The sequence below is a fragment of the Apteryx mantelli genome, chromosome 12 (assembly GCF_036417845.1).
Source record: "Apteryx mantelli isolate bAptMan1 chromosome 12, bAptMan1.hap1, whole genome shotgun sequence".
NCBI classification, from domain to species: Eukaryota; Metazoa; Chordata; class Aves; order Apterygiformes; family Apterygidae; genus Apteryx; species Apteryx mantelli.
The window spans coordinates 14,304,823-14,330,487 of record NC_089989.1 but is presented as its reverse complement, the minus strand read 5'-3'; the positions used below and the strand labels follow the sequence as shown (position 1 = coordinate 14,330,487).

Genomic DNA, 25,665 nt, shown 5'->3' with positions numbered 1-25,665 from the left:
TGATGTGATGGGTGCTCTGCCTGGGAGAGGGAGCATGTCCATCTCAAAGGGGCCGATGCAGTCCCAGTTGGGAGAGCCTTGATTTCCACTTCCCTGTCTTTCTCGCTTAACATTTGCTCATGTGCCTTAAAGCCCCAGGTACAAACCTTCGCCTAGACATGTTAAAAAAGCAATACTCTATGTTGTGACTAGCCCCTGAGGAGGTTCCTTGTGTCTGAGGTCGCAGCGCTGTGCTCTAGGCAGCTCTCGGCCGGGTCTAGGAACAGCTCAGCTTTGTGTAAGGCAAATCCAGGCTGGAAAGCAGGGTTTGAACAACTGGATGGCAGAAAGGAAACCTTTAATGTGTTAAACACATATAGGCCTAGGGTGAACAAGATGGCCTTGGGCCATAAAAAGCAGGCAACAGAGGAGGGGAGGTGGCAAAACCCTACCCTGTGGAGTGGGCAGTGCCAGGTGGGCACCTCTGTTTCTGTGGTCTCCAACGTTCTCTGCTGTGTTTTTCATAGGGGCTAAAGGATTATTGTTGTGCCATTGCTGAGTGATTCCTTCCCATAAACTCTTCCCTTCTACTTTCCTTATTTCGTAGCATCTCTGTCACATACAGCACAACAGTAAATGCATGGATATATCATGAGTTCTGAATATTAACTCTGGGAACTTGTTTTCTTACATTCATGGTTTGCTCTATGGGCCTTTGAGTGACTAGGCTCCTGGGTCAGAGTACCCAGGAAGCTATTTGCAACTCCCTGACACCCTTCTGCACCATCAAGAAATGGGCCAGAAGAACGTCTGCTCTCCTGGAGCTTGGGAGACGTGGGTCTGAGTCTCGTTATTGTCTTGTGATGCTTGCGGTATTAGTAAAGGCAGATAGCATGGTTTGGCAATGCCTCCAGGGACGTGAGACATCTCATGACCTACATTTCATTGTTATTGCAGTCTCTGGAGATTGCTGCTGCCATACTGTAGACACTATTTTCTTTATTTTTGTATGTTTGCTCTGTTGTTCTTACACTGGTCTTTTTTCCCAATGTAACCATGTACTAGAGCAGTGGGTGTAACGTACAGAGAAGCCTGAGATGATCCCCAGCCTTGAAAGATCCTATATGGCTGAAAATAATCAGCTCCTGGGAATCAGTAGGGAGCCCCTCATGGAGCTGCATCCAGGCCAGCTGCCATGAGATGGGTATGGCTGACTGTGAGCAAAGACTTGACTGTGGAGAGATGTGTTGGCTGTGCACGGGTGTCTGGGCACATCCCTCTTCCATGTGCCAACTGGAGAGGAGTATAGAAGTGCTCCTGTCTGTGCACTGGCACGTACTGGAACTGGATCATAGATTTGTTAGAGGGCTTCTCTCTTTAGGTGCCGTGGCCCTTTTTCAAAACTAAAACATCAGCATCCGAAATTTCCTCTCAGACCCCCCCATAGCACCTGGGCAATTGAGAAGAAAGTGTACCGCTCTCCCTGTGTGCTGGCAAATGTTGGGTGCACCGAGTGCCTTTTCCCGTCTGGAGCAGGCTGGCCTGTTCAGCGTCAAACATGCTACATCTCAGGTGTTTGAAAGCTGAGCTATGTCAGGAGTCACATCTGCTCCGTGCGTTTGCCTCCCAGACTGCATCCTGTGTGCCTGGGCACAGGCCATGTCCACGTCTGATGAGCACCACCGGCAACTTCACTGCTCACTGCTTTCGCAGCCTGTTCCAAGCAAGGGGGCTGGACAACCTCTGAGTTGTTTTCTTCCTTAAAATCCCTGTGGTCGGCTGCATTTCAGCAAAGCTTGGGGATCGTTGGGCTCCCACGGTGTGGTGCGTGGCACTGGAAGTAGTGTGCCTTGGTAGGCAGTGCAGCTCCTCTGCCGTGCGCTCAGCCCATCTGCTGCTGCGCAAGTGCTCGAGGCCAGCCCCACCAAGGCCTGGCTGCGGAGCGGTGGCTGTGCTGGCTATGGAGCCAGTGGCCTTGCCATGTGTCGGCATATTTCCTTGAAGGAAAGTCAGGGTCTCATGGGTGACGTGAAGACTAACCCAAGTATCATTTCTCTCACTTCGATGGTATTTTCCCTTGTATTCCTCCTTGAGTAGCTGACTTGGGACCAGCCTGATGGTGGCTAGTGTGAAGGAGGCTGTCCAGCTGCCCCTTTCCAGCATGTGGACAAAAGCAAGTTAAAGCAGTGTCCATCTTGTGCTCTGGTTACTCCATCTCTGCTCTTCCTGGGAAGTGGCAAAGCCTCTTTTGCCTAGTTCCTCTGGAGCGAATACACAGCTTGTAGCTCAGTGCTAGAGCAGGGCACAGGCAGTTTCCCTTCCATTTCCATGGCAAAGCTCCAGCTAACTGAGCCGGGTGACTTTCTCCCCTTCTCTGTTTCACTTGCGAAACAAGGCCTTTAGAAACCAGAGTTTTAACCCCTTTCTTTGCCTTTGAGTCATCTCCATGTACTGGGCTCATTTGTCATTCACCCCGTTGTCTCAACAGGGAACCCTTTCGATTGGCGGCAAAGAAGTGACCCTTGAGTATACTCCATGCCCAGAGTTTTGGCGCTGCAAACGTGTAAGTACGCGGTCAGGGAAAGCTGTGTTCTTCCCCTGCTGGCTTTTTTGGCAGTGGTAGCCGAGAAGAGCATTAGACATTTCCTCAGTGGCTGAAGAGCCTTAAGGGTGAAACCTGTCCTGAATCTCTTGCATCTTCTAAGCTTCTGTGTTTCCCCTAGCTTTTTTTGTTACAATCTATGAGTGCATGTTTCTTTGGTACAGGTAGCAAGTGCCTGTGTACAGAGCAACTTCACTCCTATGCAGTGGCTCCCTTTTAACATGTGAGACTGAGGATGTGTATATGGATCCATTCCCCTTAAAAGCCAAAATGAGGTATTGATTTTGCCAACCAAAAGGGAGCTAGTTTTTGCTCTGGTCTACATGTGTAACTGTGAGTGTTTCCACTGCCTGGATAACTAGGGCTTTTACCTCTGTAATAGTGCAAACCTCCTGTTTGTGTCCACACAGGAACTTGTGATTGAGATGTGAGTGTAATAAGTGCAGTGTCCAGGCAGTAGTTAATACAGACTGGGCCTTGCCCCTTTCTAGGGTGGCACGATTGCTCAAGTGCCAGTTTTGTTCCCGTGCTCTTCCCATGGGTTGTCCAGAACAGATGCTTTCACCTACAGTAGCCTGGGGAAGAGTGCTAGAGTGAAGAGCCAGGGTTGTTGCCCTCATTCCCACTGACTGCAAACCAAAAGGTTGCAGCAGGGTGGGAAGGGGTTAGTTCTTATACTCCTGCCTTGTGCACTGGATCACACTGGTGTATGAAGACCCTCATCGAGGCTAACTGGACACACTCCAGCTGCCAGCAAAGCCACTGTTAGGGACTGCTTCTATCCTCGTCTGTGCTTGCAATGCTCCAGGGGTCAGGTAGAGACAGAAGCATCATGCAGTGGTTTCGCAGCAGCTCTCAGTGCAACGAGAAGTAACTGGAGTATACATCCCTACAGTTTTTGTGCACAAGCATGGCCTGAAAGAGCCATTTTATGCCTCAGAGCATTTGCAGGGCCTCAGTTAGAAGAAAAACTAGTATGAAAGAGAATCAGTGCATCAAGCAAGAGCTTGAACAGGAAGTTAGGGACGCCATATTCAGAGAGATCAGGGATGGTGAGGCGCTCAACTCTTTTCACAGTGGCTCTGAGATAACTGTCCCAGCCCGTTCAGCTTCACCTCTTAGTTGGCAGATGTCTCTTTGTTGACTGTCCCTGTGCAGAGAATTATATCAGCATGTAGAAGTGTCTTTTAGCTCAGATAAGGACTTTGTCACTACTTCAGGAGTCAGCTGAGACAGGAAAAAACAAAGGTAGCTGCATTCTCTGAAGCAATAGGGTAGCTGGCAGTATGGTGTCTAGCATGGAGCTTTTCGGCCCAGCATCACTTGGGAGGGGGAAAGGTCCCGTCTGAGTTACTAGTGAAGTACCTCAGTGGTGTGAACAAACCTGTGCTCAGAAGTTGTGTGAAAATCCTTCTGTTCCCGAGCCAATCCCAGCTGTGAGCCGTGGGAGCTTTTCCCTTGCGCTCCAGCCAAGGCTTTGCTTCCTTCCTGCTGCCATTGCCTGTTCCCTCTCTCAGACTCTCTCTGTAACTTTTCCATGGCTGTAACTTGCTTTCCAAAAGCACTGCAGGGTTTGGCCCTCTGGAGTACTTTGCTCCCACTACCTTCAAAACGTGACTGCCTCATGCTGTCCATCTTCCATTGCAGTGTAAGGTGTGTACTGTGGGCTACAGATCTTCCTGCTCCTATTGCAAGCTCCCAAGAGATGGTGAGTATATCTGGTCCCCCTTGCATTTTATTTGTTAAAAGTTTCATCTGCCCTAACAAGTAAATTTCTGTCTTCTGGTTTCTCTGTGCTTGTGGTGGATTAGCTGAGCCACTGTATAGGGGTATTACTAATCTTGCTTCATCTAGACCCTTTTCCCTGTCCAACGTAAAGATGTTGCATGTGGAGGTGCTGCTACCAGGCTCTCTCTGTTCTTGTGAGGTTTGGTGGAGAGATGTCTTACTGCACAAGGCCTTTCCTTCCTATTGTTTTGGCATCGTTCCTCACCCCCAGTGACACAGGTTGTGTGTCCTTCAGGACTGTGAGCTGGTACTGCTGGCCATAGGCGAGATGTCTTCCCCGCAACCTACCTTCCTTGGCAGCTGCAGCTGCATGTTTTCAGTGTTAGTGATTTGAGGCTCCCCAGATCAGAGGTGAATCCAGGACTTGAACTGCTAAACTCACTTTGCTGACTGGAAGGCTGTTGCTCCCAACAGTGCGGAGCCTCCTGCAGGAGCTTCTCCCCACCCCACCAGCACCTCTGCTCTTCTGGGCTTGAGGGAGCTAGTGCCAAAGCAACACTTTCTTCAGGAACTACTTTCTTTGGATGAGCAGGTATACCAGGAGCTGTATAAGCTTTGACTCTACTGCTGTTTTTCAAGTCGATTTCTGATATTTTGCATTTCTTACCCGCATATCCTAGGCAGAAGGTCATTAAAATATCTGCTGGTGCAGAGCTCCATTTACTGAAGCACTGTCCCTGTGGATATTGTGCTTTCCTTTCACTGTGACTCCTCCAGCAGCATTATGGAGGCAGAATTCACATAACTGCCTTCCTTGGTCAACACAACTGCAGATTGTAATCAAAACTGCCAAGGATCAAATTAAACAGAGCCTTTAAGATGCTGTGAAGACTGACTGTGGTACATGCCTCACTGCCCTGTGTTTTTTGGTTTTGTTTTTTTTGATTGTGAGAATGCTTGTAATAAGGTAACCCCTGTATGACTGTCCCTTAATTGCTAGGTGAGATAAGTGAAGTCTCTAGGTATATGCAGTCATTACTGCAGCTTTGCATGAGTTTTTGCCTGCTGTGTGACTGATGGTCTTGAAATGGATTTAACATGCCTCTCTTACAGGGAGCAGAGCAGGTCCAGAGTCCAGAGGTGGTTCTGAGGGAGAGGACACCCCGGCTGAGCAAGAATTCAGTAAGAGAATTGCTCTCTCCAACTCTGGAGTTATGCTTATGTTCTTTGGGGTGGAAGTTGTTTAAGGGCCATGTTTTTAAAGGTATGGATGAAAACATGTAATTTGCATGAGCAGTTCTCACAGCTGCACATGCAGACTGGTTTCATATGCAAATTTTACATGGGGTGCTACTCATGGAGTATAGCCAAAAGTCTTCAGGCTGCAAGCTGGAGACAAATTAATACAGGACTATCCAACATGAGCTGTGCTGACAACCAAGCAGGTCAGTGTGCAGCTGTCTCAACATTTGTGTGCTAAATAGTTGCACGTTCTGCTGTGTCTCTTGCTTCCCGCTGCCCAAACAGAACGAGAGCTGGGAGATGCTCTGTGGCAGCATTTAAAGGGTACAGCTTCACTGTGCTGAGTCTTGAGCTCTCATTTCCTCCTCTTAGTGGGAAGAGATCTCAAGATCTCAACAACAGGTGAAAGCTGGTGACATCTGATTTTGCAGCCCCACAGCTTAGACTTCCCTTTCTAACAACTTTAGAAACTCGGCCAAGGATCTCTTTTGAAGTGAGGCCAGATATTTCAGGGGCCCTCAAGCACCTTGATGGGCTTTGATTTTCTCTGTATTGCATAGCTAGCCTGTAGCGAGGAGGGGTTTCTATATAGTGCCTACCTCATCTGTGGTAAGTAGGTACCTAATAAAATCAGTGATTGAATTATGCTGCATTTCACTTAGTAATCATAGCTGTCTGTACCTAGTTTTCTTTTAACATAGAGATGGAGTGACAATTACTAGTCTGTGATACTGCTCAGCTATGGGTGTTTAAGAATACATCAGGCATAGTAACAATATCACTGCAAGGTGGGTTGTCATGGACCTGGATGGGCCAAATCCATCCTTGATTCATGCTTGGCCAGGCAAAAGCCAATACCAAAAGGAGGCAGAAAAGCCTCTTGGCTCTGACAGGAGAGGTCAGGTGAAGGACCTCAATGTGAAACAAGGCTATGGAAGGATGAGCTATGTATCTAGCTTTCCCTTTCCACACTTTGTGTCTATAAAGTGTTAAGACATGGGGTATGCAAAGGGCATAATAGGTTATATAGTCTTTTCTAAAGCCAGCTGCTCCAGTGGCCAGAAGGCAGTGGAAGAAAACATTTGCTGAAACACTGAATATGGAGCCAGTCCATATCTCTTCTCTAATAGCAGAGACAAAGCTTGAAAAACCTGAGCAAGAGTTATCAGGACAACCAGGATCTCCAAAGCAGCCTCTCCAGCCCTCAGCTCCTGCTCCACAGCAGGAGTGCCAGCCTCAAGAACAGGAGCCAAGGAAGAGAGATGAAGGGAGAGAGCGGCGGCCCTCACAGGAGAAGAGAAGGGACACGGACCGTCACCAGGAACTGCCTTCCCAGAGAGAAGCAGAGGAAACCACACCACAGGACAGTGGAGGAAGCAGAAGTGAGTGGCAGAGGGGCCAAATTTGGACTCCTGATGATTGTGTTGCATGAGGCCATCAGCAGAAGGGGTAGCATTTCACTAAAACCTCTGGATGCTGTTTCCATATGGTAAAACTCCTATATGGCTGAACTCATTGGAGGAGGGGCCTCCTTTCTCCTCTGTTTTCTGGGAAGGGAAGGTGAGCAATTGGAGAGAGTAGTCTGAGCATCTTGCAAACAGGAGAGAAAAAAGTGGCGGCTTCCAGACTCCAAAGGGGCCAGCAGCTCAGGGCCTGCTCCCCAGCCTACTCTCCCTCTTTCAGTCCAGGTCAGTGCAGACACCAGGCCATATCACTCCTCCTTCCCCTTTCCTGGAACCATCCTGGACCAGAGCAGAGCTGTGTGTGTGGTCAGTGAGTCCTACTCAGGTGGAGTCACTTTATCCCAGAGGGAGAGGGGAGAAGGAATGGGTCCCCACATGATCTTGCTGCGCTGCAGGCCTGCATCAGGGTGTGAAGTGTCCAGAGAGCCCTTCGCTCTCTAGTGAAGTCTGAGCAGCTGCAGAGCGGAGAGGAGTCAGAAACCTTTGCTTCCCATCACTCAGCCCTTGAACTACCACTGCCCCCTTTGTCGAGAGGTTTTCATAGATGGCAGCGCTGTGATAACAGGCTCTGTTGCTATTGCCCTGCACTGTGGCATATCCTAGCTCCTGGGGCTCATTGCTGCTGTAGGATGCTGAATTGCAGGGAGGAGAGTTGTGCTTTGCTGCCATTGGGGTCTGTGGATGACGCAGCCTTGGCCCTTGCACAGGGATTCCTTCTGCATAATTCAGCAGTGACTGTGTTTATGCTTGGTGCCAGAACTGGGAAGGCAGAACTGCACTGAAAGGAGACTGGCACATTGAGCTCCTCACCCAGCGAGTGAGGATTATGCAGTGTTTAACTGCAAGAAGTCATGCCATTGCAGCGGGTGGTTTTAGTTTTAATCCTGCTGTCACAGTAAACCTGGATCTGAATTGATCTTTTTTTAATACTTTTTGTCTCCCTGCCACCTTTCTCTTTCTGCTTCTCAGCAATTATGCTGAAGCGTATTACTCGATTCACCCCACCGGAAGTGATCGTGGGGCTCCTGGCCCCATACGTGCGTCTTTCCACGTCCAGTGTGCGCATCATGAAGAACAAGGCTGGCCGGATGGGGCAGACCTATGGCTTCATTGAACTGGAGTCACATGCTGTAAGTAGCTTCCTGCTTTCACACACTCCCTCTCTTGGCATCTGTAGGCAGTAGTAGCAGAGGAATCTTAGGAATGTAGGAAATAGCTGTATTTGTGAGGTAGCTGTCCTGAAGCTGTGGCCTCTCCTGCTTGCCTGGCTAGATGTAGGGAGAATCTGTTTGCTCTCTAGCTTCAGGAGCCAAAGATTAAGTCTGTCATCACAGCTGTGATGCTGAATGAGTTTCTTTCCTTGGTGCGTCTTGTTGTAGACCCTCCCAAACTTAAGCATCTCTTGCATAGATTTTTTTGTTTGCAGGGGCCTCAAATTTAATGGTCTGTATTTGCAAAAGGTGCAAATCTTAATTAACAGGCAGTGCCACACTGGAAGGTTCACATTTTCTCCTTAGTCAGGGCGATACCCAGACTGCGTATCTGTGTTTAACATTGGTCCAGAGGGTATTCACAAAGTCTTTGGGGCAGCAGCAACCACTGTGCTACATGGTCAAGCGGCCCTAGGAGAATGTGGATCTTAGCTGGCTGCTGAAAATGGTCACAGGACAAGCAGAGAACTACCAATGCATATATCCTTTTTGTGTTATCTTAAATACCTTTCACTAATGTTTAAACAAGCACATTGTATTTCATGTCCTAGCGTGGTCATCCAGGTGCTGCTCTTAGGCATAAAGCCTTCCCTTCAGGCAGATGGGATTTGGGAAATGGGCTTATGTTTCCTTCTCATGAATGTAAAATTCTCCTTTCGTTTCACAGGAGGCACTGAGGTTGCTAAAGATACTGCAGAATCTGGATCCCCCAATCTGCATTGATGGACGCACGGTGGAAGTGAATCTTGCTACAGGCAGGAGAAGGTATGGATAGATGAGGCAGTAGAGCTGTCCCTTGTTGTAAGGCTAGAACTGCACTGTCAGCCTGAATGCCTAAAGGTTGGCACATGGATTAGCACAGAAGTTCCTACAACCTAAAAATTGGTTGGAGAGGTGAATTGAAGGCATCAGAGCAGAAGCTTCAGTGATTGAGCAGTATGGGATGAATCATTTTATCAGGTGACTTCCTCTTGTTGTCCAGCCATCAAATCCCATTCTGAGGAGGTTAACGGGTTTGGCTTTTTAAAAAGCAGTTGGAGAGAATTGCCTTTGCTGATTCAGCAGAGAGTGTTGGCATAATTTTTGTGGCAACAGTCATCTACACGGCCTTTCTTTGTCCTGGGATGAGCGCAATCCAACGGGTGGCCAGAGAAGATGCCCTTCCTGTCTTTGTGGTCCTGCTGATCGTTTTGAGTACACTGAGGTTACTGTGAAGTCAGACAGGCATTAACCTGCAGCCTTTATCTCCACAGGAATGACTATGGGGAGCACGGCGACAATTCCTACTATGGCCCGGTAGGTCTGCACAGCTTCCCAGCAGCTAGCGGAGAGGGAAGGGAGCACCAGGGGGAATAGACCTGACTGTTAGGCTTCTCCCTTTGGACTGCTGAAACGTCAGCATGTTGAAGGTGGAATGTTCACCTAAGGCTGAAGTGTGCTCTTCACTGCCACTGTGCCAATAACACCGGGATTATAATGTGCACAGAAGTGCAGTGCAGAGTGCAGATGCTGCTTGAGAGAGTGCTGGGCTGGATTATTGTATACTGCACCCTTACGGAGTGACTTACTCTTCCTTACTGCTAGTGTTACTGGGCTGCAGGGCCATACAGAATGGGCTGGAGATTTCGATGTGGATTACCCTGAGCACCTGATGTAAAGCTTCAGTGAAGCTGGTCTTGTGCCTTGCAACACTGCTGGTTGTTCTGTTAGATGAAAAGCTACGTCTGCCTGATTTCTATTTAGAGTAGTTAAATGATTGTTTTCCTGAACTCTGAGCCTGTGGGAGGGAGGAAAAACAATATGATGTTTGTCAGAGTCTCTGATCTGTTTGTGTTGTTCACTTATTCCAGGGCAGAAGGGGCATGAGGGACAGGAGGGGCGGCGAATCACAGAGACGCACCAGAGCACAGTGTAAGCTAAGCTCTGCCTCACTCCTACTGTGGAGTCTTTTCTTCCTTAAAAGGGCACTGACATGTAGAAATCATCCAGAAAATATTTTAAAAGGCTAAAAGTAGGTTTACTTGCTACACCCACTTCTGAGTTCCCTTGCCAATTTTGTTTAGTCATATTTTCCTATTCAATAATGTGTTTTTCTCTCCTCTTACTGTGCAAAAGCTACAAGCAGATAAAGGAAAATTGCTGCTTGCTTTCCTTGTTGTGTCAAACTGATGGGACAAAATCAGCCTGGCAATTACCAGATGAGATGGAAGAAAATATACTCTATGCAGCAGTGCCAGTAGCTGAAAAACTCTCCTGATTATTTTACTAGTGTATATGCAGTACTGCTGAGCTCTGTCTAATAAGAGTTTGGAAATGAGAAACATTCCTCATATTATGGGGGTGCCTAGCTCTGGATTTCAGCTATTCCTGTAGAAGCAGTTGGCTCTTCTTTCTTTTCAGGGGCTTTTGTGCACCTGTGGGGCAGAGGGGAGCAGGAGAGAGTCATTGCTTAAGAAAGGAGATTTTGTTTGTAAGAGGGCAGATCTTCCTTGTTCACAAGGGTAGGTGGAAGCAGAGCTGAAACGCATCACCCCATTCTTTGGGAAATTACTGCATTTCAGGATATCTTTGTCCAGTCAGGTGTTGTCATCTGGTGATCTCAGCACAAACACTGTTAGTGTGTTCTGATGGGGAAGTTTCTCCAGAGTTCTAAAACAGAAGGATTGTGAAAACCCATCTCCCTTCTTACTAACTAAAGAATGAAAGATGTAGGTAGAGTGGTGTGAAGACACTCATGCCTTCCTTGCCAGGATAGAAAATTTCTTCTTTCTCTCTCCTGATCCTTTCACCAGTGCAGTATTTGCTGGTGCTTTTGTCTTTGTAAAAGGCAAGTTCTCTCTTTGGGAGTTTCTGATGTTAACTTTTATCTCTCCATTCAGCTCCATCAGATGTGTCCACGTACATTTATGATCCTGAAACTGGGAATTACTATGATCCCATAGCTGGGACATACTACGACCCTAGGACTCAGGTAAGCGCGCAGGAAGGAAGCTTTACACATAGCACGTTCCTACAAACTGCCCTTCTATGAATAGCTTTTGCAGCTAGAGCCTGAGGAGGGCTGGGATGGGACAGCATAGAGGTGCCTTTTCCTCTGACTATATAAAAGGGATCCCTGTTCCAAAATATCAACTCCATGGGAGGCAGGGCTAGGAACCCATTAGCTGTGTGTTGAACCATTTACCTTGGCCTGTGAAGTCCTACCTTTGGAGGGCTTTTAGACTCCTCTTTGTTGAACAGACTTATAGACAGAGCATCCTTGCTAGATTTTACTGGAGATATGAGACTTAACACTGTCTACTAAAAGAGGGACAGCAGAACTCTGTTTTCTTCTGGGATCTCTTTGCTGCCCCAGCCCAGACAGTGATAGTTACAAGGATGCCAAAAAAGAGCCATCTGCAAAGGTTCCCTGGGACTGTCGTTTTGTTTCCACGAGACCGTCCATGCTGCTGCTGAGACTGGGAGAGCGGGACACTGCTCTGCTGACCTGGCTAGAGTAGACAGTCTTCTGCCTCAGCAAAGTCTTAAAGCCTTGGCCCCCAGCTGTCTGAGGCTCTGCTGTACAGTCCCTTCTTACTGTGCTGTCTCCCCAGCCTGATAAGGACTCAGTCATGTACTGAGAAGGTTGGCAGGGTTTTGGCTAAGTCTGTTCCAAATGCCTTTTTCAGAGAGAAGTCACGATAGACCGAGAAGCCTGCTCATCACCTACGGAGAGCAGAAGAAGGCGGCATGGGAGCCAAGAAAGGACGAATGAAAGAAAGGAGCCACACAGCAGGGACAATAGGGACAGAAAGGAGAAAGGGAAAAATACTTCTGCTAAGGTAAATTCCTTCTGCAGTCACCATGGTCAGAGATCTGAGGCCAGGAGGCTGAGGTAAGAAGTGAGGTTAGAAAAAAAGAGTCAGAGTAGTTTACAGAGGATTCAAAAAGGGAGGAACAGTGAGAGAAAGTGGTGGAATACATGTAGTCACCAGCAGGCTGGGAACATGGTTTGCTCTCTGGCCAGATGGGAACAAGATCCCAAAATTCTTCTCTCTTGTGACATGAAGTCAGGGCTTCTTACCCTTTCCTCGTGGTAAAGGATTCAGAAACATCCCTGTAACTGGAGACACACTCACACTGCTGAAAACACCCAACTGTTGTAACAGAGCCAGCGAAAAATAGCAGAGATGTTTGAACATACCAGGTTAGATAATAACAGAGATTCAGCCCTGCCCTAACCACAATTCCTGCTCCCACCAAACATCACAGACAGACTGGAAGGCGAGGCAGGCAGTGCGGCTGGACTGCAAAGGTCAACTGAGATATAATGCAGAAATTCCCCCCCTCCCATTTCTCCTGCCCGCCTGATTTCCATGGATGCTCAGAAGTGGTTTCCCAGTTGCTGCATGCACTCTCTGACCCCTGTGCTGCTGATGGCCTAATGCCTATTTTTTTTTTTTTCCAGAATGAGCCTGGAGAGGAGAGGTTCTTTGCAGAGGATGTCTTCAAAAAGCCATTACCTCCCTCTGTGAAAAAGGACGAAAGTGCAAGCCTGGTAAGATGGTACATAGCACTTGTTTTGCCCTGGTCAAGCATGAATAGCTAAACTAGAGCATTACCAGCCTAGTACTCTGCAGAGCAAGTAGATGTGAAACTTTACCGCAGCCTATTCTTTATGCTGCTCAACATACAAGTAAGTGAGTGTCACAGGCTTGTCCTGTTGCAGTGCTGGGTGATTATAGTATGTGGTGTTCTCTGTCCAGAAAAAGGAACACCTTGAAAACACCACAGAGCTGTGTTGACAGTGGCCATATGTTGTGCCACAGACTCAGCAGAGAGAGCTGTTGCAGTTATCCTTTCTCCTCCCTGCCTTTAGTACTTGTTCTGTGGCTCATCCCTCAATGGGAAGCAGGATTGTAACTCTTCCAGGAGTGGTGGGGTTTCTCTGCTCCGTTGCTTGACAGGCTACGGGGGTGGCCTGGCATGCAGTCTGTGCCTGGGTGCTCTCCACGTCCTTTGTGCAAGTGGAAGTGTATAAATGTGACTTGTCCCTGCCCCAGCTCCCCCACTGGTCTGTGGCACAGCTGGGGCTGCTGTCATGGTCCAGCAGAAGGTGGGAGTGGAGCAGGCTGGGACTGCACTGAGAGCTGCTTCAGCTGTCTCTAAAACCAAGGGCGTAACCCCAAGGGAGAGACTCTCGGCCACACCAGAATGGAAATGTCTCCCACCAGAAGCACCACCTTCTTTCTACTTGGAAGCCGGTTAAATGGGTGCATAGCTGCTGTGTGCAGACTTCCCCTAGGACCAGTTTGTGGCAGTCTTAACACCCCATTTTGACTGTTTCAGAATGAGTCTGGAGAGGAGAAGTTCTCTGCAGAAGATGTCTTTAAAAAGCCATTACCTCCCTCTGTGAAGAAGGATGAGAGTGCAGCCCCGGTAAGACACGCCCTGGAACTGATATTTTTTCTCTTGATCAAGCCTGGGTAGACGACTAGGGGGGTTCTCCAAAGCCTGGCTGTGACTTGTGCGGCAGACTTGCCAGCTTCTCCTGCCAGAGAAGGGAGCATTGGAGAGAGAACAGCAAAGGCAGTTTGCTTTATAATGCTGAGCTTGTTTGGGGGGCTCTAGCACAGGGAAAATTTGAGACTAGCATCTGAGCAAGGTCTCCTCACTTGAGCAATTGTCATGCAGAATACTCTTCCAGCCTGCCTGTGGACTGAGCAAGGCCAAACCTCACTGATTCTTATTGCTGGAAGAAGTGACTGACAGCCATGCCATGCCAAATAGCTGCTTCTTTGGTCAGCATCTTGTGTTTAGGTGTGTAGCAGATTGGGAAAGCCTGACACCAAAGCATGACCTGTGTTGAGAACAGAAGAGCTTCTACCCTGTGGTGTTTAAATGCCCGTCAGCCAATTTCTTTCCATCCCTGCCCAGGCTGCTGGGGTGTTGCTCTCTAGCTCTTGGGCTGGAACAGAGACAGAAGGGTTGGGGAGACAGGTTGGGGAAGCAGAGCCCAACGTGGCAGAGTAGGCTTGATGCTGTAAATTGTCACACTTTTCTGCCTCTCTCTCTCAGCCCAAGGCGGTGAACCCTCTGATAGGACTTCTGGGAGAGTATGGAGGAGACAGTGACAATGAAGAGGAGGAGGAAGAGGAGGAGCAGTCACAGGCACAGTGGATGCCGCCTCCCCACCCACCAGCACAGCGCGAGGAACAACCAAGGAAGGCCAAGGCCAGCGACGACAAGCTGACTGACTGGAACAAGCTGGCCTGCTTGCTGTGCAGGAGGCAGTTTCCCAACAAGGAAGTGCTCATCAAGCACCAGCAGCTCTCCAACCTACACAAGGTACAGGGAGCTGGTGGCTTGGGGGCTGCGCGTGTGCAGCTTTGTGCTCTGTGGGGAAAAATACAACAGTTGGGTGGGAAAAACTGTGCCGAGTTTGACACGAGCAAGCAAAGTTCCTATCGAAGCCGTGTTCAAAGCCTCCCATCACAGGCTTATAACCAGCTCTGTCACTAACTAAATTGGAGCAGACTTCTGACCAGCAGGCACAAATAACACCACCCTGGTAGACACTGTCAAGAGGAGTGTGTGTTAACAGCTTCATAGTCTGTAGGCTTGCAGGCAGCTCTGTGACGCAGTGGAGTATATCATTTCACGCAGGAGAGCACTAGCCCCACCTCAGCATGCTGGAGCTGTGGGAAGGGGACCTGAGCTGAAGAGCAGGGATCCAGCCCATCTTGCATGGGGCTACAAGCAGGTTCCCTAGGCATTGCATGGGCTGCTTGCTCCTGCCATGTGAGTGCTGACGGTACTCTGTGGAAATATGCCTGTAACATCAGGCTGTGACATTTCAAGCCATAGTGAGATGGCTCAAGCTTGGGGAGAGTGGGGTGTTCGCAGGCTCGAGTGTGAGAGTAGTAAGATAGTAGTGAGAGATAGTAGTAAGAACTTATTTAGCACATGCCTCCCCATGTCCTGCGCTACCTTCAAGTTCTTCCTGCTGGGAGGACCAAACTGCATGCTGGTTAAAATAGGCTAGGTAGCCTGCTCTGCTGTGGAAGAAGAAAGGCTCCTGTGGAGGAGCAGGCATTTTGGGCTGCTTGGGAAGCCTTTGCATCTAGCATAGTGCAGGTGCAAGAGCATGCTGTTTTTATCTGTGCTCCTTATGGGCACAGCAGATGACCGTAACAGCTCGTATCCTCTGCTGACACTGGCTTCTGCTTTCCTCCTTCCAGCAAAACCTGGAGATACATATGAAGATCAAACGGTCTGAGCAGGAACTGGCATATTTGGAGAAAAGAGAGCGCGAGGTGGGTCTGTGGTGCTGGGCAGACTTCTGCTTGTGGTCCTGCGCTAGGGGAGTGCTGGTCCCAGACAGACCCACTGCATATGCAATTGTTTCAAGAGGTATCAGGCTGCAGCCTGGGCATCAAATGCCTCCCAAAGAGCTTTACACTGGGCTGTGGGACACACATTGCATTTGGACCTGTAGGTAGTGCTGTGACTTCTAAGAGCAGGTTCCCTTCTTCCAGAAGGGGGTCGGAGTGTGGTTCTGTTGCCCAGCAAGGCAGTATTAAGCTTTGTGCTAAGTGGGTCCCAGATTTCCATCCAAAACAGATGCAGTGTGTGGGCCACTGCTGCCCAGCCAGGAATGGGGAGAGCCGTAGCTGCCCCTCGTTCAGAAGCTAGCAGGGCTTCTCCCAGTGCCATAGCTGGAAGACTGCAACCACAGGTCCAGGTCAGCCTGACAGATGCCATCAGCACAGAATAAATGGACTGTGTGTTCTACGAACATCCAGGGTTTGTGGGTCTCCAGGACACGTTTCTGCTTACCTGAGGATTAGTGGCTGAGGTGAGACCTTGCTGCAGAGCAGTCTCCTGTGGGATGTTGAATCCTTCATGGCTCCTTTACTCACTTTGTTCTTTCTCATATGAAGGGAAGATACAAAGATAAGGGAAACGACCGGAGAGAGAAATACCAGCAGATGGATTCACCAGAGAGGAAACGATTCAGATACGATCGGGACTCAGAGAGGTAATGACTGCTGTTGGTTAGATTTTTGGGGGGCTGCTGATGGCAGAATGGCATGTGAGCAGCTGGTGTGCCAAGGCTAGGAATCTGCTGGTGGGGAAGATCTGCAAGGATAGCAGCCTGGCAAGCTGTGACTCTTGCACACAGAGGTCCCCAAAATGTGAGTCTGTTGTGCGGTGGGACTTCCCTGAGAAGGCAGGAGAGAGAAGAAAGCAGAGACAAGCTGTCAAGTGCTGGACTGGGGTGGTGGGAGTTGTGAGGGTGCCTGGCCAGGCACAGGAAGCAGAGGGCAGTCTGTTCGCAGCCGCCTCATCCTTAAGACATTTGCTGTCCTCCTGCCTAGGCATGGAGCCATCAGGAGAAAGAGCAAAGCTGTGTTTTGTCTGTTCCACTGACTCAGAAAACACTAGGAGCCATTTCCACCTCATTCAGAGTAGGAGGAGGAAGAAAGCACGTGCTCTGCAGAGCTCTCAAAAGGCGCGCCTGCTGTGAGCTCATGTGTTCCAGTGGGCTGAGGAATTGCGAGGCCTCTGTTGAAGACGAAACTGGTTATGTGCCTGTTTGCTTCTGATACAACACCTCAGGAAGGAGACCTTTCCTTCATGTCTTGCAGTTTGGAAATCTGTATCTTGTCTTCCCTCTCTTTCCCTGGAAGAGCTGTGGATAACCAGTTTGCATGCAGTGTCATCAGAAAGTGCTGGAGTGCACTTCACTGAGTGCAGGAAGCTATTTTTATGCTGGACAGTTTTCAAAACTATGAGTTCTGTAAATGGTATTGGATGAATAATGACCAGGAGGGAGAAAGTATGTCCTAGTCAACACCACATGAATTGAGCTCAGTGACCACAGCTCTCGCAGCACTGGAAGAAACAAAAGATCTAACAGAACAGCAGGCATTAGACGTCACTTTCTTGCTGTTGCTAAAACCCAGATTAAGAAATACAAAGCATTTGCACAAAATGCTCCTGGGCTTCTCATACCATAAATATTTTGGAGCCTGAGCTCATTTCCTGTGCCCTGGTTTATTCTCCCCTGAGGTTGGACAAGGAATTATGTCATCAGAGCTGTCTGAGCCCTGCACGCAGAATGCAGAGTGTTGAATTTCTTGGGCAGAGTGCTTCTTGAAAGCAACTTGGGTATCTCTCAGGAGAGGTCGAGATGTCCATGGAGGTGCCATTAGTAGTGCTAAAAATCCCTGGCATGTGTCTGAAGCACCACAAAGCTGCATAATTGCTTCTGTCTCTTTTGCAGTGACTATGACCCAAGGATTGAGAGTAACAACAAAGGAAACCGAATGTTGCAGTCCCCAGGGTGGAAGAAAGGCCTGGGCCACAACCAGCAGGGCACAACCTCACCAGTGGAGGTAAATCTTCCCTTTCCTTCAAAACAAATCACTGTCTTTCAACTGGTAATGTCTCCTGAGACAGCTGGAGGGAATTCGCAGCTGGAACAAGAGTCAATCTGCAAGAATCATCACCCACTTGATGGAGTATTGTGTGCGCACTGATTAAATCTGCAGGCTGGGAGGGGCTGCAGGCATGTCAGTAAGAAAGGATTAGCATGTGTATGGATCTGGAGGGCTGAAAATAGAGTAACAGTGAGTAGGGAGGGCATGAGCATCTGATTAATACCTGTACAAAGTCACCAGCAATGGGCAGGAGAAGGGCTGGTGTTTGAACTGGTCACTAGCTCGATGCTCTGCAGCCGTGTCTGGCTGGGATGAAAAGGTGAACTTCCTGGGAGGCGCGAGTGTAGCCAAAGCCTGCAGGACACGTGCTACTATTTGTCTGCTCTACTTAGCACTTGTGAAACCTCAGCTGCAGTTCTGAGCACTGGACTTTGAGAAGGGTATACCAGGGTACACCATTGGATGAGGAGCAGATTCTCTACCACTGAAGAGCTTCAGGGACAGGCAGGGTTGAGCAGATCCTGCCTTCTGGGACAGAGTGGCTTCTTATACCCCTGCCAGCTCTGCCCTCTGTGATGCTCACAGGAGCCTTAATTTGCTGGAGAGAATTTACCTGGGACAGTTTATTAGTTGCACTTGACATGTGTTTTTGAGTTGTCTTAAGATTGCAACCTGCAGTTTGAAATAATTTGAAATATTTTGTCCATGTTGGTGATTCCACAGACAGGTTGTTCACACCCACTGCTGCTTGTACCTGCCCCCGGGCACACTGCGGCAGTGGTTGTGTGATGGTTATGGGGGGCTGATCAAGGGCAAAAGGAAGGGTTGTTTTCTTGTGGGTTGTTTCCAGCTCCATTTGCCTTGCTCTGAAGCCCACACGGGCAGTGCTGAGGCCACAGTTTGACCTCAGGCTGCAGGCTGGCTTGAACACCACCTCTGTAGTGGCAAGAAAAGCATTTGGGCAGCTGCATGATGCTATGATTGGTCACGCAAGTAAGACAGGGTCTTTTCCAATGGATTATTCATGATTTCATTCACTGTGTAACCGCGCAGGTGGTTACCGCAGCACCGTAGAGGGGCAGCGAGGGGTGCAAGGGACTGATGGCTGCTTAGGCCAGCGTTCTGCAGAAATCTGTTCAGTGAGCAGCCTGAGATGCCCAGGCCTGGCAGTAGCAAGCGGCCTGGAGGGAACTGCTCTAATCCCTTGCCCTGGTGCCCAGGGGCACGTGGGCAGCACCAGCCCCCAGTGGCTGTGGTCACTTGCCGCGGTGGGTTTAGTTGCCTGGCTACTTCGCTGCGTGGTGTTAGCTCCTCTCCAAAGGGCGCTGCAACATGCCAGCGCTGCTCATGTTGCAACATGGAGTTTGCAATCAAGTACATCATTGAAGGCAAACATTTGAGGCTTTGTGACATGTTTGTTCGAGCCCACACACAAAAAAATGCAAGATTCCCTCAGTTCAGATAGCAAGAACTGGCCCCAGCTGTTGTTTGGTCCTCACTGAGTGTTTTCTTGCAGCCATAAAATGGGCTTTGTCGAAAGCCAGCTCCAGCGATGTGCTCTGGGAGGTCTGACCTACAATCAGGCTCCCTGCGCTGGATGGGGGAGCTGATCACAAGGCACAGCCCTGGTGCAATTCCTATAAAGCCCTCCCAGAAGAGCCCTAGAGATGTGCTTTCTTCCCACTTCCCAAGTCCTGCTGGGCAAAGCCACGTGTCCAGTTCAGCCCTAGATAACTTTGATCTCTCAGCCTAATTGGTCACATCTCTGGTATCCAGATACATCATACTTAAAAGGAAATAAAACTTTCAGCCTTGGGCCTGTTCTCCTGGGCTCACTCTGGGCAGGTATAGCTGAATAATTTAGACACTGGCTGCAAAAGCCAGTCGTTAAAAACCAGTTGAAATTCAGAATGAGCAACCAGAGCCCGTGGGAATTCCATTAGAGGAGAGAACAGCTGAGCTTGTGCAAATGCAGGCTAACTGCAAACCAGCTCCCCAGGAGCCCAGCTCTCTTGCTGACGCTTTCCTTTGCTCTCTTCAGTCCTCGCGCACACGCAGCCACCTCTCGTCTGCTGCTGTCGCATGTTTTGGCTGCCTGCTCCTACGCTGTTGTACGCTAGTATTGCTCTCCCCAGCCAGTCCCTACAGTTCAGTTCTCTCCTGGCATTTGCTGCGTGTGTTTTTGTTGCTTGCAAAGCCCCAGTAGGTTCTCCCAAGCAGCTTTTGGGGGAACACAGTGTAGTACCTTGCCCCCTCTTCAGGTCCACAAGGGAGTAGTCAGCTAAATCTGTCCTGGAACAGCCAAGGGGAAGCCTTTTCTTTGTGGGCAGCAGACAAAGAGGAGAAATCACTAATAACAGCTGTGTCTGCTTTCAGGCAGAAAATCGGAAGAAGGGACCTGGCTTTGGGGCCCAAGGGAAGCCCGGCAAGAGGCAGTCCAACGAAACGTACCGCGATGCTGTCAGGAGGGTCATGTTTGCCCGCTATAAGGAACTTGAGTGAATGGTGGAGAATACCCCAAGCCTGTCTGTCTCCATCTCTGTCTCTTTCTCTCTGTGTCATGTTCTCTTGGGGTTTGGGGGTTTGGGGTTTTTTTGATTTTTTTTTTTTTTTGAATTGTTAAGGTTTTGCTGCTAGAATTTTTTTTAATAAAACTGAAAATTTGTCAGCGATGTTTCACCATCTCTTCACTAAAATGACATGTTTTATAAGCGTGTGTTGTTTCAGAAGATTCCTGTCATCTTTTCTCCTCTGCTGATGAGGTCCCTGGGGCCTGTGGGGCTGGGACAGGTTTGCCCTTCGCTGCCTTGGCAGATCTTTCCCAGCTGCACTCAGGTGGTCACTCAGTGGCTCCGCCAGCAATGTCACTGTCCTGCAGCAAGTTCCCTGCCAACTTAGGCACTGCGGGAGGCCTCTGAATGAGGCCTGTCTCTTAGGATATGCTCTCCCACACTCTGTACTGCTCTTCGAGATAACCATGTTTTCCCAAAATGCGTTATTAGACCAACCAAGTGAAGGCCAAACCAAGGCCAAACCTGACGTGGGATGCACAGGACTGACTGGTGCGTTCGGGCCTCGGCAAGCATCATCTCCTGCCTGTGGGCATCGCCTGTGTGAGCTCACTTCGAGCCCCGCCGCTTCCTAGCCGCCACAGTGCCAGCCGAGCAGCAGGAGGCTCATGCATGACAGCCTTGGGGAGGCTGCTCCGCCTCGCCGGCAGCTCCCAGTGTTTGGCCCCCCGTCCTTCTCAGACCTCCTTGGCTGGCCTTGCTGTGGCTGCCTGCCCTCATCGCCCGGCCCAGAGCTGGCCGCACCACAGCCATGCGCCCTGCCTGCCCCAGCTTCTCCAGCTCTTGTCCTTCAGGTTCCCGTGGGCTCCCAGGGGCAGCAGAGCACTGGCACAGGGCAGCGCTGTCTGCAGCATGTTGCAGCCATTGGTGGACAGCTGCTTGAGCATCCCTCACCTTGGTAGGCAGGACATGTTCAAGTCAGCTCCTAACCTCAACTGGCCCGGGCCATGGGCAATGTGTGGGGTCAAATGGCAAAGGTGAGCATGACATGCTGTGGCAAGCAGAACCACTGCAGGGTTTATTTCAGGAAAATCCTCTGGACCCACAGCGTTGGCCTTGCTGTGGCATGTCCAGGAAAAATAGCTTAAGGCAAGCTTTTTGGTGTGGCATGGCCAGAGTTTGAGCCTGGGCTGTCTCTAGGACTGAAGTGGCCCTGGCAGCAGAGATGGGACCCCAAAGGGGTCCAGAGAAACAGTGCGAGGCTATAGCCTCAGGGTGTGGGCTAGGCTGGGCCCTGGGGACACAGGAACAGGTCATCCCTGCAGTGTAGCAGCACCCGTGGGCCAAGTCAGGCCCCTCTGGCCTTTTGCTGGGGGTCATTCACCCCTCCTTTCCAGGGGCCTGCAGGGCCATTCCCCTTCAGCCAACCCAAGCAGGAAACATCCCTCCAAGGAGCTGGGCTCTTTCCAGGCCCTGGCACTGGGGATGCTGCTGGGGGTGGAGGAAAGGCGGTGGGGCATCCCCACTGCCCCTCTGCTCCATGGCCACCCTGCCCCTTTTTGGCCCAAGCAGGGCTCAGCTGCCTGGATGCTCCTAATGCCATGTCCTCATTCATCTAGGGTGCAGGGGGTGTGCACGAAGGCCAGGGAGGCAAGGGAGCAGGAGCAGCCATGGTGTGGGACTGGGTCCCAGCTGCTAGTGAGGGCAGCTGGATTCAATTAATAGTAACAGCTTAATGACTAAAGGCGACAGGGCAAAACTCTCCCCTTCCTTCCTGGGCAGTGCAGGGAAGGGCTGGAGGTGCAGAGCAGCAGCTCCCAGGCACAGGGTTGTAACAGAGGCAGAGAGGGTGGCATGGCTGGGGCACAGTGAAAAGTGTGTGTGCGTAAGCAGACTGCTAAAATTGTGCGTGGCCTGTCCGGATAAGGAAGGATGCTGGTCCTGATGGGAGAAGACCTTGCACCAGTTTGGCAGGAAGGCAGCGAGGGGGCTGCAGCCGCTCATGTGCACCCGCTGCTTTTGCTGCTTACCCCACGGGAGAACAGGCCCCAACAATAACCCAAAGGAGGGAAAACCAGAGGCTTGTGGAAGTTGAAGTCAGCAAGATCTGGAGGCAAAGGGTCACCCCGTAGCAGCAGACATCTCCTAAAGGGAGCAAAAGACCTGTCCAAGCACTAGTTTGCCGTCTCTGAGGAAGGAGGACCCCCCCCCCCCCCAAGAGGTGCAGAGGACTTGCTCACCAGCACCCTACTCCTCACCACTGTGCCTCGGCGGCCACCTTGGAGACCCACATCGTGGTGCTTGTGAGTATGTGTGGGAACACACGTACCTGGGTGGTCACCTTAGTTAGAGCTTCTACAGGGACCTACCTCCTTCCCCTTCTGCAAGAGCCCACGCTGAGGTTTGTCTCACTGATTTCCCTACCCTTAAACGATGCAGAATGCACAAGGGGGAATCACGTGAGGTGGGTTTTATACAACTGTTGTTTTGGGAATCGGCACTGCTTGGGTCCTTAGGGGTTGACAGCCCAGTTGTTTGGAATAGCAGTGGGGCCACAACTGAGGGCTGCTTTATTTGTGAAAACACAGCACCTAGGGTCTGCATGATTGCCTGCCACTTAAAGTCTTGATCCCTGCAGGATCCGGCTGGCTTGAGAGCCGGCTACTCTGGTACTGGCAGGGCCTGACGGACTGGTTGTGTGGGGCTGAGGGCTGAATCAGGCTGGCTGGTTCAGAAAGATTTGTTGATGAGAAATATGCTGTAGGGAAAAGAAAAGCAAGTGAAACAGGTGTGGGGGAATTTGTACCCTGATCTGGACATAGAGGATTGTCCCTCCCTCCTAGGAAAAGTAATTTAAAGTTTGGGACCTAGGGCAACTATGGGAGAGCTGCACCAGCAAGTGCCTCTGTACCTTGCCTAGGAGCTGCTTCACCAGCTCTGATACAAACTGCAGAGAGGAAACAGCGGCTGGCCAAGAAACTTGCTTTAGAGAACTGCGTGAAAGGTTAGACTGAGGAACAGTCACCGGCTCTTGTGCATTAAAAGGCTCAATTCCAATGTTAGTAATAAGAGCTTGTGATTGTAAAAAATGCAAGTCTCCTGAACAAGAACTTGTGGGTCATCAGCGTCCAGGCTGAGGTTCCAGTCATGGAAATAGCAAGCAATCCTGTTACTGGGAGAAGAGAAAGCCAGGCTGTTGCATACGACCTAGCAGTCAGTTTTACATTTACAGGTGCGCAGCCTGCACTAGCTTTCCCCAAGGTAATCCCCTGGGCGTTTTGGTACCCCCTGCCTAAGGTCCACACATCGGTGCCAGTGTCGGAGTAGGCCTAGAAATGGTAACAAATGAGTTTGTCCTACTGGGATCCAGCCTGACCAGTCCTGTGCTCCTAACGAGGCATTAACTACTTGTCCGTGGTACCATTGGCAGTTAATGAGTCTTGAATGTATGACACTGGAAATGGATGTTTGTGGTGTGTTCCTGTAGCCAGTTCGGTGGGGATTGCATCAGAAAATCACCCTCTGTGGAAATACGGCTGTAATCTTTCCCTTGAGGGGGTATATGCTTGTGAGTACATATACATACATATATAGAGTGAAACATATACAGTTTTCACCCATCTTGTTCATCAACTATGGAATAACCAGGATTATAGAACATAAACGAGTCCTATGCTGCAATTAGTATGAGATGACTGGAGCAAGGTTGTCAATGAAACAGGACAAGCAGAGTAAGAAGCTAAAAGTATTAAAAGGAAGCACCAAGCCGTGAAACTTCATATTGTGATAGGTAACATCAGCATAGGAGGCAGTGCAGAAGTCTTAACTATTTACTCTTGGTATGGTATTTTTGATGTCTTTGATATATTTGATACCATTGGTATGATATTTTTAAAGGATGGTCACCTGAAGTCACAGCTGTATTACTACTACCTTTATATCATATAAAGATTTTCTTTGCATTTCAAAACATTATTAATAATCATGCTAGTACTATTGCTGTGTACTGCATGTTGCTTTGCATGCCTGTGTGCTGCTGTTGGTATGACAGAAGACTATAGATTGATTTTCAGGGGGAAAAAAAAAAGTATATACAGGCATGCATGCCTTGGGAGGTCCAGATGACCAACATAGTGGAACAGGTCATGAGGTGTGAGATCATTAGTGTGGTTAATCATTAGTGTAAGATCATTAGTGTGGTTAATTCTCATGTAGACCTTGCCCACAAAAGGAGGACCATGGAGATTTACAACAAACATTAAGGTTGGTATGAGTGGAAGCATGGGAAGAAACAGCGGAACAAGGGTTTTAAAAGAATAGCCTGTACTGATAATGAAGGACACTGCTCCTGGGACACTGCTGCCAAGCAGCAAACTTGAGGAATGTTGTTCCTACTGAGCCCAGAAGGGTTGCGCTCTGCATGGCCGATCCCTACTAAACCCTCTTCCTTTCCCTTCCAGGGCCAGGACACTTTTGTGCAGACAGTGCTGTGGGCCATTCCTCCACCAACGCAAGTGGCTCAGAGGTCAGTGCTGGTACAGCAGGAACAGCAGGCTGCCCAGATCCTGCCCTTCCTGCAGACTCCAGGCCATGACAACAGGTCAAATCTATGTTTTATTGCACTGTAGCACATCCTTCATTGTAGAAGCTGTGCCAGAAACTCAGTGAGATCCTGGAAGTATCCCCAGCACCACCTCTTCCCAGGGGTACCAGCCTCCTCTCCAATGCTACTGGGGTGACTTAAAAACACACCCCCACACCCAAACTCCTTTTCCTGCCCTGCCTGGCTGCATTCCTGGCAGTTACAGGTTACGTCCCTCCAAGGAAGGGGGTGAAGCAGGAGCTGCTGCAGTCTTTGAGGTTTTAGGTACTGGGGAACCTCAATTTCTGCATGTTTGAGTCTAAGAGGCTAAGGTGAATTGATGCCTGAAGAGCTGGATCCAGGTCAAAGCACATCTCCACACCAGCATTACCTGGCAGCAGCATCTTGGCAAAGCCAAGGAGGTCAGCCAGCATGGCCCTGTCCAGCTACTCAAAGCTGGCAGCCCTCCTGACCCTCAGCCATGCTCCTCTCGTGCTGCTGAGCCCATTTCTTCTGCCCAACACACCTAATAAAGCAGGATTCACTTCCAGGGAGTAGGGCTGAACTCTCCCCCCCCGGCAGCAAGCAAAGGGTCCAGGGCATTTTTAAGAAGAGGTAACTAGAACCATGAACTTCATTTGGGCTGTTTTGGGGCCCAAACAGGAGGCTAAGTTGGCCATTTTCAGGATGGGGAAACATAGGCAGGGCACTTCTATTCATCTTTGAGCTCCACTGGCTGCAGAGGCTGGTATGCCAGAGGCTGATTTGGGCATCTGAGATAGTCTCTGGAATGAAAGCTACATTTTTCTTTCCTTTTCCCAGGAAAAGCAAGCAGATAATATGAATAAATATTGGAAATCAAAGACTAAAACAATATTAATATTTATGACAGTGATTTATGACCTTGCAAATAGAACATATTG

The 25,665-nt window shown here is 49.6% G+C and overlaps 1 protein-coding gene across 2 annotated transcripts in view; it reads left to right on the top strand.

The window, feature by feature from the left end:
* RBM6 (RNA binding motif protein 6) overlaps positions 1 to 20,332 on the top strand; it is a 57,573-nt gene extending 37,241 nt beyond the window's left edge. Inside the window, exons 6-22 of one of the 2 annotated variants that reach the window (XM_067303283.1) lie at positions 2,468 to 2,542; positions 4,229 to 4,289; positions 5,423 to 5,491; positions 6,682 to 6,933; positions 7,984 to 8,144; positions 8,893 to 8,990; positions 9,479 to 9,521; positions 10,076 to 10,136; positions 11,105 to 11,196; positions 11,894 to 12,046; positions 12,673 to 12,762; positions 13,554 to 13,643; positions 14,283 to 14,552; positions 15,446 to 15,520; positions 16,148 to 16,245; positions 17,494 to 17,605; positions 20,027 to 20,332. In XM_067303283.1, coding sequence (XP_067159384.1) covers positions 2,468 to 2,542; positions 4,229 to 4,289; positions 5,423 to 5,491; positions 6,682 to 6,933; positions 7,984 to 8,144; positions 8,893 to 8,990; positions 9,479 to 9,521; positions 10,076 to 10,136; positions 11,105 to 11,196; positions 11,894 to 12,046; positions 12,673 to 12,762; positions 13,554 to 13,643; positions 14,283 to 14,552; positions 15,446 to 15,520; positions 16,148 to 16,245; positions 17,494 to 17,605; positions 20,027 to 20,152 — 1,926 coding nt within the window. In that variant the 3' untranslated portion in view covers positions 20,153 to 20,332. The remainder of the gene's footprint in view (positions 1 to 2,467; positions 2,543 to 4,228; positions 4,290 to 5,422; positions 5,492 to 6,681; positions 6,934 to 7,983; positions 8,145 to 8,892; positions 8,991 to 9,478; positions 9,522 to 10,075; positions 10,137 to 11,104; positions 11,197 to 11,893; positions 12,047 to 12,672; positions 12,763 to 13,553; positions 13,644 to 14,282; positions 14,553 to 15,445; positions 15,521 to 16,147; positions 16,246 to 17,493; positions 17,606 to 20,026) is intronic. The other variant, XM_067303284.1, reaches the window with a different exon arrangement.
* Positions 20,333 to 25,665: the final 5,333 nt, after the last annotated feature.